Source organism: Cyprinodon tularosa, unplaced genomic scaffold (assembly GCF_016077235.1).
Source record: "Cyprinodon tularosa strain WSP-4 unplaced genomic scaffold, ASM1607723v1 ctg465, whole genome shotgun sequence".
NCBI lineage: Eukaryota > Metazoa > Chordata > Actinopteri > Cyprinodontiformes > Cyprinodontidae > Cyprinodon > Cyprinodon tularosa.
The window spans coordinates 741,763-757,583 of NW_024039191.1; the positions used below are offsets into that span (position 1 = coordinate 741,763).

The following is a 15,821-nucleotide window of genomic DNA, read 5'->3' on the forward strand; positions in this document are numbered from 1 at the left end:
TTAACACAGAAGCTCTGGATTTATAACTGGGTGTTGTTGTTTTTTTTTCCTGGAGAGACCGACAGCTAGCCGTTACTGACATAACAGAGCTTTAGCTGGCCGAGCAGCTTAGCGTTTTAAATCACAGGACCAGGATTAGCGTCAGGAGGCGAGTGTTTGCTTCCTGCTGCTGTTGTGAATCAGCTGCAGCTCAGAAATCTGTTGGTTTTCTTATTTGCAGCGGAGATGAATAGACAGTAATAGCCAATCACAGCTGATGTGGTGTTTATGGTTCTGAGCTGAACAGCAAATATTACAGTTGACATATGAAGTGTATCATAGTGAAATATGTATACAGAAAGCAGCAAATATAACTATGTGTAGCTAATTATTTTAGCTTTAAGTGCTCCTTAGCTTGTTTAGAACAGCAGTTCCTCAAAGCTTTTAGATTGAAGACGACCATCTGTATCTTTCAGTTTGATTCACCGTATTCTGCCACTGAGTACTGGAGCGAGGATGGAGATAGTTGTGTCTGTATTAGCTTCCTTAATTTTCCGAATCACTTCATACTGCTTTATTTTTAGTCACACTGTATTGCCCATCCTAGGAGAGGAATGAGCTCACATTAGGCAAATGAGTTTAGGAGCAGGATAAGAACATTTTCATCTGAGCCCCAGTCCAAAAGCATAATTTAATCCCCACTGATTCACAGATTGGTTGAGCTAAACACTTTAAACTATATACGTTTTAGGGACCTAAACTGCTAAATCAGGAGAATATTCAATTTAATTCAGTTTTTTTTTATAGTGCCAATTAACGACACATCATCTGAAGGCACTTTACAGTTCACCAGATCATCAAGTGAAATAAATTAGAAGTTTTTCTGTCTACCTCGAAGGCAATCCCTCACACTAAGCATGCTTGTAGCGACAGTGGAGAGGAAAAACTCCCTTTTAACAGGAAGAAACCTCCAGCGAACCAGGCTCAGTGTGAGCGGCCATCTGCTGAGGCCGACTGGGGTTCAAGGAGACAGAAGCAGAGATACAGAAAGACGCAGAGGTATAAAAGGCAACTGTCAACCAGCTCCGTCCAGGAAACACACAGCCAGACAGATGAGCTCCGAACCAGCTCCCATGTCAGAGGATGAAGAGAGCACATCCAGTTAGTCACAGTCAGAGAAACAGGACTACACTGGAAAACAGGCCAATCTCCAACATCTAGAAACAAAGGTGTTGATGGCAGCAGCACAGCTGATATTGCTCTCCAGGATGGAGTCACAGGCAGGATGAGGCAAATCTACTTCAATCTGTAAAACTCACACAAGAGCAAAGACAATTAGAATAAATTTATTGATAAAATTACTTTGTCTTTGGCGCTCAGACCTCGACAGGAAACATAACGAGTAATTTTGATAGATGTACTAGAACAGGAGCAAAGAACAGGGCTGGTTCCCTCCCAGGCCTGAAACTGGTGGTGGAGTGGAGATAGATGAAGTTGGTCAGTCTGTAGACTGCTGGTTAGCGAGACCGTATGCTGAGCTTTATGGGGAGATCCTGTGGACTGCGTGAGCTGATACTAGAGCTTCACTCAGGGACCTGGAAGACGGAAGTCCAGGTGGATAACTCCGGTTGAGAGAACCTGTCCATGATGAGCAAGCATGGAGCGACAGTGGAGAGGAAGAAACCTCTGGCAGAACCAGGCTCAACACAGACTGGTTAAATGAGACAGGGAATGCAGTAAGAGTCCGGGAGGAATGAAACCCTGATGAAGCTTTAGCTACGATGCTGGAGGAGGGTTGAGACATGGTCATCTGAATGAAATCACACAGCTTATTTACCGCCTGCACACTAGGTAGCAGACAAGTTGCGGATCGGAGGCCTATTAAGATGAACTTTGGATGCTGATTGGCTTTTGTGTAGGTGTGGTTCAAAGCTGATTGCCTGTGTCGCAGGTGGATGTAGGAGAGCCATTAGTTTCTTCAGTTGAACTTCCGCCTAGGCTCCATTATAAGAAAATGCATAGAGAGCAGAACGTTAGAGATTGAACTAACAGATTCTGCAGAGTACGAGAATAGAGATAAAATGAAGCAGAAGGATGAAATAGGGGTCCCTATGTCCTCCAGCAGTCTAAGCCTATAGCAGCATAACTATAGAGATAGCTCAGGATACCCTGAACCACTCTAACTATAAGCTTTATCAAAAAGGAAAGTTTTAGGCCTAGCCTTAAAAGTAGACAGGTTGTCTGCTTCATGGACTAATATTCAAAAGACCGGCTGGAATATGGATTATGTTCAATAGATTTCTTTTTTTTATGTATAACATACTCAACAGTGGCCACCGGGGCTGCTTAGTGCCGCAGTTTGATTCCTAGCCTTTTCTTTCTTTCTACATAGAGTTTGCATGTTCTCCCTGAGCATGCATGGGTTCACTCCAGGTACTCCTGCTTCCTCCCACATTCCGAAAACATGAATGTTAGGTTAATTGGCCTCTCTAAATTCTCCTTAAGTGTGGGTCTGTTCGTGAATGGTTGTTTGTCCTGTTTGTCTCTGTGTTGCCCTGCAATGGTCTGGCAACCTCTCCAGGGTGGACCCCGTCTCTCACCTGTAGACAGCTGGAGATAGACACCAGCACCCCTCATGACCCAGGCAGGGATAAGCGTGATGGAAAATGGAAGGATATATACTCACCACCAGCCACGTTCACTGTGCAAACCAATGTAGCCCAAATCCTTTTTTTTTTTCCCTGAAAGGAATGAGGTGAGATTTTTTTCTTCACTGTGTTAACATTCCAAGTCATAAAGAATCAGACTTTTTCCAATCAAATCTCGTCCACATTTGCACATGCTTTTAAATCTGATACAGGTCAAATCATTTGGAATCTGACTGCATTCTGAACAGGTTGGTGACCCATAGAATTACTATGACAATGATGTCACTCTGTACTGACAGCGTGGGAACAACAACAATTACAACAAACATGAAGGACAGTGTAGACGGAGGTGTGCAGTGGAGGGAAATTGTGGAGTTAATAAGTATTTGGGTGGATAAACTGATCCAAATGAGACTTTAAGGGTCATACCGTAATAGTCAGCTGACTACGACGCTGCAGCCTCAGATATCGTTGTCACTGCTCCTCCAAAGCCATAACGAATAGTTTAGCTCCTTTTTCTCTGTCTCATTTTCTGTATCCATCTAGTCCAAATGTTGTTTGATGTGACTTGTTTTTCTGTACTTCAGGGGAAACAATTTAAGACAGTCTTTTGAACATCCTCACTAAAACATTGGTTCTGTTAAAAAAATAAGAATTGAGTATTAAGACCTGCAGTGTGAACGTGGTCAAAGATACACTATTCCAGTGGTGGGTGGGAGACCCATTTGTCTTCTTAACTACGATATGATGAAGTAAACTCTAAACCAAATCTACAGACATTTTGGTCCAATTAAAGAGATTTTTTTAGCAGTGCAGAGAGAAAAAATAAATTGTAAATACAAATGAGACATTAGAATAAAATAAGATAAGGATCACAGAATATACAATCAACAGTATTTTAAATTTACATCGTTGCTCAGTACTAAATTACTATCAGTGTTTTTGCTGTAACTGGATGGATGTGCTCTCTTCATCCTCTGACATGAGAGCTGGCTCGGGGCTCGTCTACCTGGCTGCCGCTCACACTGAGCCTGGTTCTGCTGGAGGTTTCTTCCTGTTCAAACAGAATTTTTCCTCTCCACTGTCACTACAAGCTTGCTTAGTGTGAGGGACTGCCTTTCAGTCAATGAGTCGATGCAATCAGCTGGCTTTCCTTAGATAGAAAACTTTGAATCAATTTGACTGGATGATCTGGTTGAACTGTAAAGTGCCTTGAGATGACATGTGTTGTGAATTGGCGCTATAGAAATAAACTGAATTGAATTAAATTGCTATATGATACTAGATATTGTAGCATGATACTATTTTGTAGATCTCCCTTTTCCATACATCTGCAAGCTGTTCTATGGGGTTGAGATCTGGTGGTTGTGAGGGTAATTGGAGTACAGTGAACTCATTGTCGTGTTCAAGAAGCCAGCTTGAGATAAATGGGGCTTTGTGACATGCTCCATTACCCTGCTGGAAGTAGCCATTAAGATGGTCATAATGAGATTGACATGACCGACAATGATAATCAGGACTTGTAGGCCTGAAAGCAAGGCTAACACTATTATTGTACAGTTTCCCCACCATGAAATGTAGCCTCAGTTTTTAGCTCTTAGCTGACGGGCGCTGGAGCCATTGTCATCAAGCAGGAGAGCTTTCGTTTAATGCATGGTTATTTATGCTACTGCTGCTTTTCTATCTGTTTGAGCTATTTTGCTCTTTCCCCTTCAACCTCTGACATCATCCATCCATTTTTTCCCGCTTACTCCTGTCAAGGGTCACGGTGGGGCGGGGTGCCTATCTCCAGCAGTCTATTGGCGAGACGCGGTGTTTCCAGTCTGTTGCAGGGCAACACAGAGACACACACACTCATTCCTAAGGACAATCTAGAGAAGCTGATTAACCTAACAGTCATGATTTTGGGCTATGAGAAGAAGCCAGAGTACTCAGAGAAAACCCAAGCATGCACGGGCCAGGAATCAAACCCAGAACCTTCTTGCTGCAAGGCAACAGTGCTACCCACTAATGCATTGTGCAGCCCATTCTAATATCAACCTCTGACATCAACAATACATATTTCTAGGTCACTGACAATTTTTCCTAGTTTTTCTACTATTCCTTTTACACCTAAGTGATGTTTGTGAGGGAAAATATCAGCAGACCAACAGGTTCTGATACACCCAGACCAGCCCACAAATCCTTAAATCCACTCGCATCCCTTCTTTTGAACCTCTGGTTTAACTTTAGCTTTAACTGGTTTGTCTTTATGAGATCTAGATGACTAAATTAGATTTGTTTTGCTTCTTTTGCTGATTTTCTATTTGTGCTAACCAGCCATTAAACATGTGTAGATACTGTAGGGGCCAGTGAGTGAATAGATAAATTTATAAAAACATGATATAGTAAAATACTTGCATTTAGGTTAATTATCTTTAAACTCTAAAACAACACTGAGCCAAATGTCAAGGTATGTAGAAGTTTGTCGATGGACTCAAAATGTCACGTTAGCAAGATTTAGCAAAAAGACATTTGCTGTATGTCCATCAGTCTACCTTTTTTTTTCTTATTTGAAATCGGATTGTTGCTGATCTTTCTATGTATTGTTTCAATTTTGGGAATATATATAGAGTATTCATAACCAGTCCAGAGCGTATGTCCATCCATCACACTCACCTTCACGCTCCCCCTATGATGGGGATGAAGTCTGGAGGAGAACTGACGGTTTCCTCCTGTGAACCCCCTTTATACCAAAACGCTGCCAATACGCCATTATACAGTAGCTGCAAGCTATGTACAAGGTACTCATAAATGCTGGATAAGCTAGACACAATGACTTACGAGTAACTTACACTTAACGTATGTCAACGATAAGATAACTTACCTGTAACTTATTGCCCACGTTTGATTATACGCTTGCATGCAAAGTACTTGCTGTATGTTGACGTTTTCCAGCTTGCTCATAACTTATTCAAAATGTGCCCATAACTTATCCAACATATTCCAGTGTTTTTGCCAGATTTTTCGTACATCAGGCATACGCTGGCTAAATCGTCAAGGTGTGACAGAGGCTTTACAAAAGCCTCATATGGCAACACGGGCTCGAAGCGCATATCTTATTTTCTTATCTACCGTCTCAGTTTTTTTTGTTTTCTTTCTATGGCTTCTAAATAAGATAGAAGTATGTGAATGTACTTTTATTTATCTTATTTTTAAGTAATTTTGTCTCACTCTTATGCTTAAACTGGGATTTCATCACACCACAGATTAGCATTTACTGCCATTCATTGAGATCATCTTGATAAATTATTTTCTCCTGGCCCCTCTAAAATACATTTACTAATAAACTGAGCCGTCATCATTTTAGCTGTAACATCTAACCTTTCCAATATTCCTGATTTTTGCAAGGCTAACACTAACATTACAGCATCCACACAGGTTCTGACCTTGTGCATGTGCTGACACCGGTGTCATTTCAGCCAAATCAGATGCACCATTAGCCACCACTGTTTAACATTTATAACAGCTTGTATCTCTGTCTGCCTTCATGTCGGTTATTTATCTTATGTTTGAATTAGAAATTGCTATATATTCTTCTTAGTCTACCACCTTCAGTGAACAACGTGTCGACTCTGTCCTAAATGGCAGTACTCTGGTGACTTCAGATTTAGCTTCTGTGTGAATTTCTTTAACCTGTGGTCTTCAAATTCCTTGAACCATCCGCCTTGCTGCTCTCTTTTTGGAACATGTTATGTAGAGCAGTGCAGTGTCCGGGCCTCCTTCAGTCAGTGCTCCGCTTTTGCTCCTTTTTTCTTTTTCTTTTTTAATCTAGCGTTCGCATCTTGGGAGTTCAGACGTGGATATTAATATCAAACAGGTCAGCTGAGGAAGAGCCAAAACGAGCACAAACACCCAGCTTTATCTGGTGAATGACCTTCTTCCTCTGGGCCTTCCCTTCATACCAAACAGGGCTGAAAGCAAAGAGTTCACCTCACAAAATATCAGAACTGCTGACAGAAGAGGGGCAGATGCTCCACCAAAAACAGATGATCTTTGAAGTAGTTTGATGGCTTTTTTGAGAAGATTTTGAGCTCGACATTAAAAAGCAGAGGAACTTTTTATGTTAAGTTAATCTGCTTGACATAGAAATACATCTTTAGCATCTCAGGCAACCACCTCAGACTTAAGGAGATGTGATTATGTTCCCCAGAAAAAGAAAAAACATTGTTCTCTTCCATAACTATTAATCCATGCACCAGATAGAGTGGATGGAAAAAATATTCAAACCCATTGAACCTGTTTACTTTGTGTGATGTTGCAACCAGAAACTTCAACGTGTTTAGGGGAAATGTCATGTGACAAAACAAACAAAAAAGGTAATTCATCATTCTGAAGTGGGAGAAAAAGAAAAAGACAGTTGAAAAGGCAGAACGTCAATCTAGAGGGAGAATCAATCAACAGGACATCTGGAAGTCTGTAGAGATTTGCAAAGCAATACAATGATTATAGATATTAAAGCAATAGTACACCCAAAACATGATTAGCCTTCATTTTCTACTCACCCCCATGCTGAACAACACTCTGGAGTACTTTTTTGATATCTCAAATGCATCTGGAGATCTGGGAGGCTTCTTGCTGTCTGCTGACATTCAAATAATGGAGGTCTATGGTGACCGAGACAGAAAGGTCCATAAAAGTCCACAAAAACGTGTCAATATTCCTCCATACTAATCCAAGTGTCCTGAGTGGGTAGCATCCAGAATTTACTCGAAACGAAGTCATTTAGAACGTTTTAGAGCCTAAACAGTAGTGTATAGGATTTCCTAATAGTGCCCCCATGCGCGCTCACGATTCTACGGAAGCCGGCAGACCAAACCGGAAGAAAGTGCGCATTCAGCGTCTGCTCTGCCGATAATGCAAGCGTAGAAGAAGAAATGTGCTGTTTACCTGTGCAAAGAAAGAAACAACGAAAGAAAAATGTCTGAGGACTTCAGTGTTGAGGAAGAGCATGAGTTCTTTGCCGAGCTGAATGCGCTGGTTTGGTCTGCCAGCTTCCGTAGAATTGTGAGCGCGCATGGGGGCGCTATTAGGAAATCCTATACACTACTGTTTAGGCTCTAAAACGTTCTAAATCACTTCGTTTCGAGTAAATTATGGACGCTACCCACTCAGGACACTTGGATTACATTGGACAAGCAGTATGGAGGAATATTGACACGTTTTTGTGGACTTTTATGGACCTTTCTGTCTCGGTCACCATAGACCTCCATTATTTGAATGTCAGCAGACAGCAAGAAGCCTCCCAGATCTCCAGATGCATTTGAGATATCAAAAAAGTACTCCAGAGTTTTGTTCAGCATGGGGGTGAGTAGAAAATGAAGGCTAATCATGTTTTGGGTGTACTATTCCTTTAATGTTGATTCAGATTTATTTTATTCGAATACACCTTTTTGGTCCAGTGAGTTTTTTGGCCATTTGTTTCTGGAAAATTCCAACCAATGATCCGTTAAATGACTCAGTTTCAGTCAAACCTCAGCTGTCAGATGAATGACCTCATATTTGACCATTGGCAACGTTCACAGACAGTGACTAGGCATCTGTAAGGTGCTCTTGTGATGTAGCTATAAAACAAGCCCAGATCATGACCCAATCACTACCGTGCCAGACAGCTGGCATGCTGGGTTTGGTTTGCATGAATTACAACCAGCTGTTATGATATATATATATATATATATATATATATATATATATATATATATATATATATATATATATATATATATATATATATATATATATATATATATATATATATATATATATGTTTTACAGCTTTGGATCAAAACACAGTAGTTTCTCCATCTATCAAGAAGAAATATTAATAGAACTTTTTAAATGGCCCAGTTTTATAATTCAGCTGCACAGATTATTTCCCTCATTGGATCTGAGAGACATGAGGGCTGCAGCAGTTCTGACAGTTAGTCCTCTCTGATGGTCACCCTGGATGTTTTGACAGGCCGGGCTGAAACAGCAGCAATTCAGACAGAGTGCCTTTGTTGCTTCAGTATCTTCCTGTACCAGCCATGCAGTGACAGGGAGCAGCCGCCCTGCAGGCAGCCATCAGCAGGAGCTAATGCAGCCTCTTTTACTTCAGTTCACCTGAGAAACGCACATCAGGAGGTCAGACAGACTTTCTTTTTCTTTTGGACACTTTCTTCTGGAAGCAAATAAGCCTAATCCCTCCTTAGCTGAGCAACACCAGTGTGTGTTGTCCTTAAACCCATTTACTGTTTTCAGTTCTGCAGTATGCTTGCATATTAACCCCCAAAGAAACAAACAATATATTCTTTATACTGGTAAATCAGATGCCTTCGTGGCTGATTTGGTCAAGTGTAACTGGTCTGTGTTCTTTTAAAGGAAAAATCTGGTAATATTTCTGAAGGTACCTTAAATATGAAATTATTACATACTGTTCAATAAATGATAACTGTTTTAACCCTTTAAAGCCCGATCCAAGAAAAAAACAAAGTAGAAAATTACTTTTTTTTGGTTTGAAGTCCTTATTTGCCCTTTTAACAAAAGGTACAAAGAAAAAACAGAAATACAGTTTTGATATTAATAATTTATTACTATGCAATAAGTCAAGATTATTTTTTGTGTAGTCCTCTACTGGCTGTTATCAGGTATATCTGATTGTGTACAATAGGATTTTGAGCAAAGTTTTTAGCATTAAATTATGCAAAAGGTGTCAGACGCAAAACATTTCAGAAACCGTATGTATCAAATATGATACATTTGGCATTATAGGGTTAAATTGAGTAATTTTATTTGAATGTGCTTTACTGGAGGCATCCATGTTTGTCAAAGAACACTACTGCCACCTACTGGTTTGTGACGTCACGGTGCGGTATCGGCTGTTGATCAAGTCCCAGTGCTGTATCTGGTGTTTGTCACAACGCGCTATTATCCAAGTCATCTTGAAAACATTCTTCTTCCAAATGTTGGCTACATATTACGGGTTTTTTCTCTGGCCAGAAGTTGGATGGAAAATCCTTCCTCTTCAAGTTGGCGATCCAACGACCAACCCGTCCGTGGAGGATCAGGAATCAGAAAGGGGAAATAACTCTTTTTTTTCACTTTTACCCGATGTATTCCAACATCCAGCTGCCATGCACGTGGGCATTGTCAGTTTCACTATAGCTCTGGTGAGTTTCGATGGTGAAGTCCTCTTGTTGATTGCAGATGTGTCTAGTAGTTCCCATTGATTTTGCTTGTAAAGCGGGGAGAATGGCGCTAGGCTTACCGCACCGTGACGTCACTGCTGGAAGATGGCAGGAGGGAGGGGCTACTATATTTGGACAAAAATGGCCGCTCCCAGACTCAGTGATCGTAACGAAAATTATTGTTTCATTTTATCTACTGATTAACGCTAAATCCATTAAATCCCTGCGGACGTATTAGTTTTAAGTATAATAAATTATCTATTGATCATTCCTTACTGACCGGACTTTTCCTTTAAACCAAGCAGGCCATAGGTCACTAACATTACCCTGAAACCATGACTCGTTCCTACTCGATCCTAAGAAAAAGAAAAACATATTCGACATGATGTGAGCTCTAAGATGCCCACCTCTACCTTAACTGTGTCACGGCTGGATGGAGTTTTTTGAGGACCCAAAGGCAGAGATCAGGAGGCAGAGTTGAGTCTTGCAGATTTAATAGGTAACTGAGGCAGAAATCCAAAAATACTGAGAACCAAAATACAGATACCCCAAAATGTCAGGAGAACTCAAGTGGGGAACCTGAGATGAGGAAGCAACAAACCAGCACTGAGTGACTGCAGAGCAGGTGTAAATATGGGAGGATGAGCTAAGACAGGCTAATAAGCAGATTGGTAGCAGGTGTGGGCAGGACTAATTAGTGGGAAGCCCAGTGGAATGGAAAACCAGCCCAAGGGGGCAACAGAGGATAACTTAAGAACTCAGCGCTGGTAGAAATAACTACAAAGACACAGAACACAAATAAACTTAAAAAATAAACTCAAGCAGAGGGCAGAACCCTGACAAACTGTATTTGCTGTGCATTTCACAGGTGTTTTCAGCCCTAGACTTTTTTCACATTTGGTCAAACGTGTTTGTATGTTAGGATCCAAAATACCTGAATGTGTTTAATTTGGGATTTTATGTGACAGACCAAGAAGTGAAAATGTTTGATGTAGGGCTGGGCGATATGACCTCAAATCATTATGACAATAAATTGGGCAGTTTTACCTCGATAACGATAAATGCCAGATCAATGCTCTGTCTCCTCTATCAGAAATAAAGGCATGTGGAGGAAATGCAACTGATCTGTTTAAATTTTATTTATTGAATAAATCACATTACATATTACTTTCAATTAAGTATTAAATTCTTGTTCCGATTCAGATTTAAACATTCAACAATGTCTCATTGAACAGGAGGAAAATGTTTCCTCTCTTGCAAACAGTTTGCTCAAAGGTAATGGAGCCTTTTGCACATCTTTGAACTCAGTAGCGTATAAGCTGTATGTGGAGGTTGGATGTGTCGGTAGTGCCGACAGTTTTCAGGCAAACTTTGCATTTCGTGTTCTTTTGCTCAACATCTATGGCATAATGTTTGTACCACCGAACTGAGCGTGCAGTGAGAACAGTGATCATCATTTAAACTCACACATCCTCGCTCAAAACCATGCGCTTAACTCTGACAACGTGCTCTAAACTTCTTCTCTGCAAGCTCAGCTTCATCTTTGCTCTCACTCAACAGGATTAATTGATGTAATTTTGTTTAAAGCTGTGTTGGACACTTCTTCACTGGGCTCATGCGCCATTCTCTTTGTCTGTGCTTCTGACTAGATTGGTGGTGTCACCTAATTACCTTTATGCTGCAGTGTCTAAAAGGGAAAGGAAATACCAGCCACCAGCACACAAAGGAAAAACAGCAGAAAGAAGTTTATTTCTTTTACCGACATGGGAAAATTGTTGCCGGTTATCATAGCGAATGGCAGTAAGGTAAAAATCGGGTTTATTGCCCCGCCCTGGTGCAATGTATGATAAAATAATGTATTATTTTTACTAACAAGAGCCTGTATTTTGTCTTCACTCCCCCCAAAAGCATTACTTAGTAAAACCACTTTTGCTGCCTTGTCGCTGCCAACTTTCCACATTTAGAGAGTGAAATGTTTGGCCCGTGCTTAGACAAACAGCACAGGTCCATTCGGATGGAAAACATCAGTGAACATCAGATTTCAAGTCTTGCCACTGAGGCCTTATCAGGATGTCTGGGAAAAATTTTATATTTATGTGGCTATGCCTACAAATAAAGGGTGTTGCATGCCCCTTAAAGCCAATCCTAAAAATAGTCTGCGAGGAATATTTCTTTGTTGCGTGACACACGTTGGATCATTTCTTATACATTTGGCCATATGGTGGAGTTGTCAGGAATTTACTGATTTTTTTCTTGGCTTCAGACACTTTTTGTATTTTTTGATCCAAGATTCCTTCTTAATAGAAGGTTGTGGCTGTTTTAAAGGATTCTGATTGGCTACCATTTTTAAATGTGGTACAATAAAAATATAACAACAAAATAAACTCAATGGCATTTTTCTCTGGGTTGGTGTGGATGAAAACTTTAAGAAAATCCTCCTGTGTTTATGGTATTATTTTTCTAAAACGGCATAGGAGAGATTTGGTTTTATTTTTTATTGCTGCATGTTTACTTGGCCTGAGTGTTGTAACTTAAGCTTGGTTGGGTGATATTTCTGCATATCTATGCTTTAAACTAAATTCCTTCATAGCTCTGGTCAAACATCACGAACCACAATCTAGCTGAAAATTGAAGCTTCACCTCATCCTCATTTTTTGCGAGGACTGTGTTTCATTATGTATTATTATTTAGCTCAATACATTTTGCAGTTAAATCTGAACCACATAACCTGAAAAAAGTGTCCCCCACAGCATGATTCTGCCTTCACCGTGTTTCACATTGGGTGTGGTGTGTTTAGGTGGATGTGAAGAACTAGATATCCATCATAAATATCTTTCTGTATGAAGTTGGATTGTTTGCTTTCTTCTGCTTGGTGGCAGCTGTCTTTCACAATAGTTTCCTTCTTGTCCCTTTTTGATAAAGGTATGTTTGGCTGATAGCTTTACTGTAAACAGGATGACCCAGCTGAGCTGCAACTCCTTCATTTGCACCGAGATTTATCGAGAAATACGTGCACCTTCCTAGCTTAATTTGATTTAGTGATATCAGAGAAAAGGGAATGAATACTATCCATGCCAGATGTCTGAGTTTTATATCCTTGTACTGTTTTTCTTCCACCACACCTTATCTGCACCTTTTTCAATTCAATTCAATTCAATTCAGTTTATTTATATAGCGCCAAATTCACAACACATGTCATCTCAAGGCACTTTACAGTTCAACCAGATCATACAGTCAAATTGATACAAAGTTTTCTATCTAAGGAAAACCAGTTGATTGCATTGACTCATTGACTCAAATACAATCCCCCACACTAAGCATGCTTGTAGCGACAGTGGAGAGGAAAAACTCCCTTTTAACAGGAAGAAACCTCCAGCAGAACCAGGCTCAGTGTGAGCGGCCATCTGCCGAGGCCGACTGGGGTTCAATTTTGGGGGTAAATCATGGACAATCACAGTAGAACAAGTGTAAGATTATAAAAGGTGAAAACATTTAACAAGAATGAATTATTTAGGACTCTATTCTGCTTTAGACCCATCATCCCTGACTGAAAAAGGTTTCTACATTAAAACGACCTGTTTTGGTTTACCTCTGTCGTTTGAAGAGAGAATAGAAGAGAGGAGGAGATCTGCTGATAATACTGTGCTGATTATCATCTACGAATCAATGAGTTGGTAAGACATAACTCACAGATGGTACCCGACTGAAAGTGAAATCATTCCTTTCATGTATGAAATTACTTGTTACTCCAGTGAGCTAAATGAACCCCAGTCTCCTGATTGTCTTTCTTTATTTTCTAGAGAGACTCAGACTCCTTGCTTTTTTTCAGGCTGTAATCTTTAGCTTTTGTTCATTGGAAAAGCTCGATCTGATTAAATATTGTTGAACACTAGTGCTTTGTATGTCGATGGAGGAAGTTAATAATCCAAACTTTAAAAAAAAAATAGTAAAGGGCTGCAAATTTCTAATTATAAGAACTCCTTTAAATCTAATTTATTTCTTTGTTATCAGTATTTCACCCAACAGCCGGTGGTTATGAACCAAGTCTTGAGAATGCAATGGATGCAATGTTGTTTTGGGTTTGGATCCAAATGATGTCTTTTCTAGCACGGAGGTACAACAGTGTTGATTGTAGCTCTACAGGGTTTAACTCACATAAGGTAGAGACGGCTGTATAGTAAATCTTCCTCACCCCCACCCAGATTGTTCACTATCGGGCCTTTGACTCTCTTAGAAAATAATACCAGCATTTTGTGTTTCTTATCTTACAGGAGAGAGAACTCTGCACCATAAAAGCGATGTCTTAGAGACTGTGGTACTTGTGAACCCGTCAGAAGATACCGTCGTTTCCGAGGTAAGTTGGATGCTTTCTAGAGCAGACGGAACAGAAAAGTCCAGAGGATGAATGAGAAAAGCGTGCTCATGATTTTCTTACATTCTGTTAAATCCTGTTACTGTTGACAGTATCCTTTAAATGTCCTCTTTGTCACTTTCTCACCACATCTTTCTCTTTTTCCCAGATCCAGTCTCTCGTGACAGATTCTGCAGGACACAAGCTTCTGGTCTTGAGTGGCCAAAACTCGGATCACGGTGGCCTTCTTCTTCAGACCGGAGTTTTCACCCATCAGACCTTTTCACAGATCTTCGCTGATCCTGCAGTGAGTCTCTATTTTAGCTTTCAACATCTTTCCTACTGAAGCCAGATACACCAGTCTTTTTTAAGGAGTTTTAATGAGACAGATCTTATGGACTAATGGACAAACTTAGAAAGTGGAAGTAAAGTCCAGGGTTACTCTGGAGGCGCAACAGTGATTCACCCCTCAGGTGGGAGAATACACTAAAATAGTCCTGCTCTCTACTAACCTGGTCTTTATGGGAGAATGTCACAAAATAGTTGTTAAAAGAATCCCTTTAGAAGTTCTATTTGCAGGTGCAGCAGACATTTAGATGGAAGGGCTCTGTTGAAATTTAAAGGTGCTGTGGGAGATCTTGGAAAAACGTTTCCAGCAAGCTATATTTTTGAACATACACAACCATGCCTCTCCCTAAGACCACCCCCCGAAACCACGCCTTCAAAACACGCATGCTGTCTGCAGTGCGTCTAGAGCAGCGGAGGAGCCGTGCATCGCTGATCTCAGAGCTGGCAGGGAGACAAGCGGCATTGATGATGCAGAGCGCTATCATCACTCCTCTGGAACAGTTTATTAACGCCTAAATTAACTTAAAATGCTGAAATCTGCCAGGAAAACATGTTCGCTTTTATTATCCTGGTGCCTGCGGTTTGGATTATGTACATGAAAACCGCCTTCCAGCCGCCGCAGCGAACCACGAGGAGGCAACAGGGCCATAGGCTCATGGTGTTGAATGGGATTCGTAGTAACAGCACACCGCCAGTGTACGGGCGTCTGAGCGTCAGAAGCAATGTTTGAAGGCAGGATAGTAATCTGGATGAACTGACTGCATTGACCATGTTTTCAGGTGGACTTTCTTACTTCAAAATGGATTCAAACTCCTTTTTCCCCACTGATCACAGCAAATATAGCTGCCATTGTTACAGGCAAATAAAGGATAGGGTAGCTCCGCCCAACACGCATCAGACCCACGGGTTCCACCACGCAGCTAGAGCAGCTAGCTTAGCTGTGCATCAGAACTAAACTTGTACAAGCATCAAAAATGAAGCAGCACGCGCATTTTTGCTCCTCTTTCTGCTTTGGGTGTGATTTGGGTGACCAGACATCCTCTTTTTCCCAGACATGTCCTACTTTTCATACCTAAAAAAATGTCCTGGGAGAATTTCTAAAATCGTGCGGGATTTTGGTTGACTACAGTGCAGTAGTTCCGAGTTGTGAGCTCCAGGGCTGGTCGGGGCTGGGGACCAAGTGACTGAAACCAACCGGGTGATGGTAGCCTAGACAAGAAAACATAACAGAACCAAGAATGAAACAGTAACTAGGAAAAAACCAAAGAACACAATAAACTAAGAATTAAA

General features: G+C 40.8%; 1 protein-coding gene across 1 annotated transcript in view; it reads left to right on the plus strand.

Moving 5' to 3' along the window:
- LOC119793975 (microtubule-associated protein 1B-like) overlaps positions 1 to 15,821 on the plus strand; it is a 96,366-nt gene that overhangs the window by 59,647 nt on the left and 20,898 nt on the right. The window contains exons 3-4 of the mRNA XM_038301309.1: positions 14,104 to 14,186; positions 14,353 to 14,490. Of these exons, the coding sequence (XP_038157237.1) occupies positions 14,104 to 14,186; positions 14,353 to 14,490 (221 nt within the window). The remainder of the gene's footprint in view (positions 1 to 14,103; positions 14,187 to 14,352; positions 14,491 to 15,821) is intronic.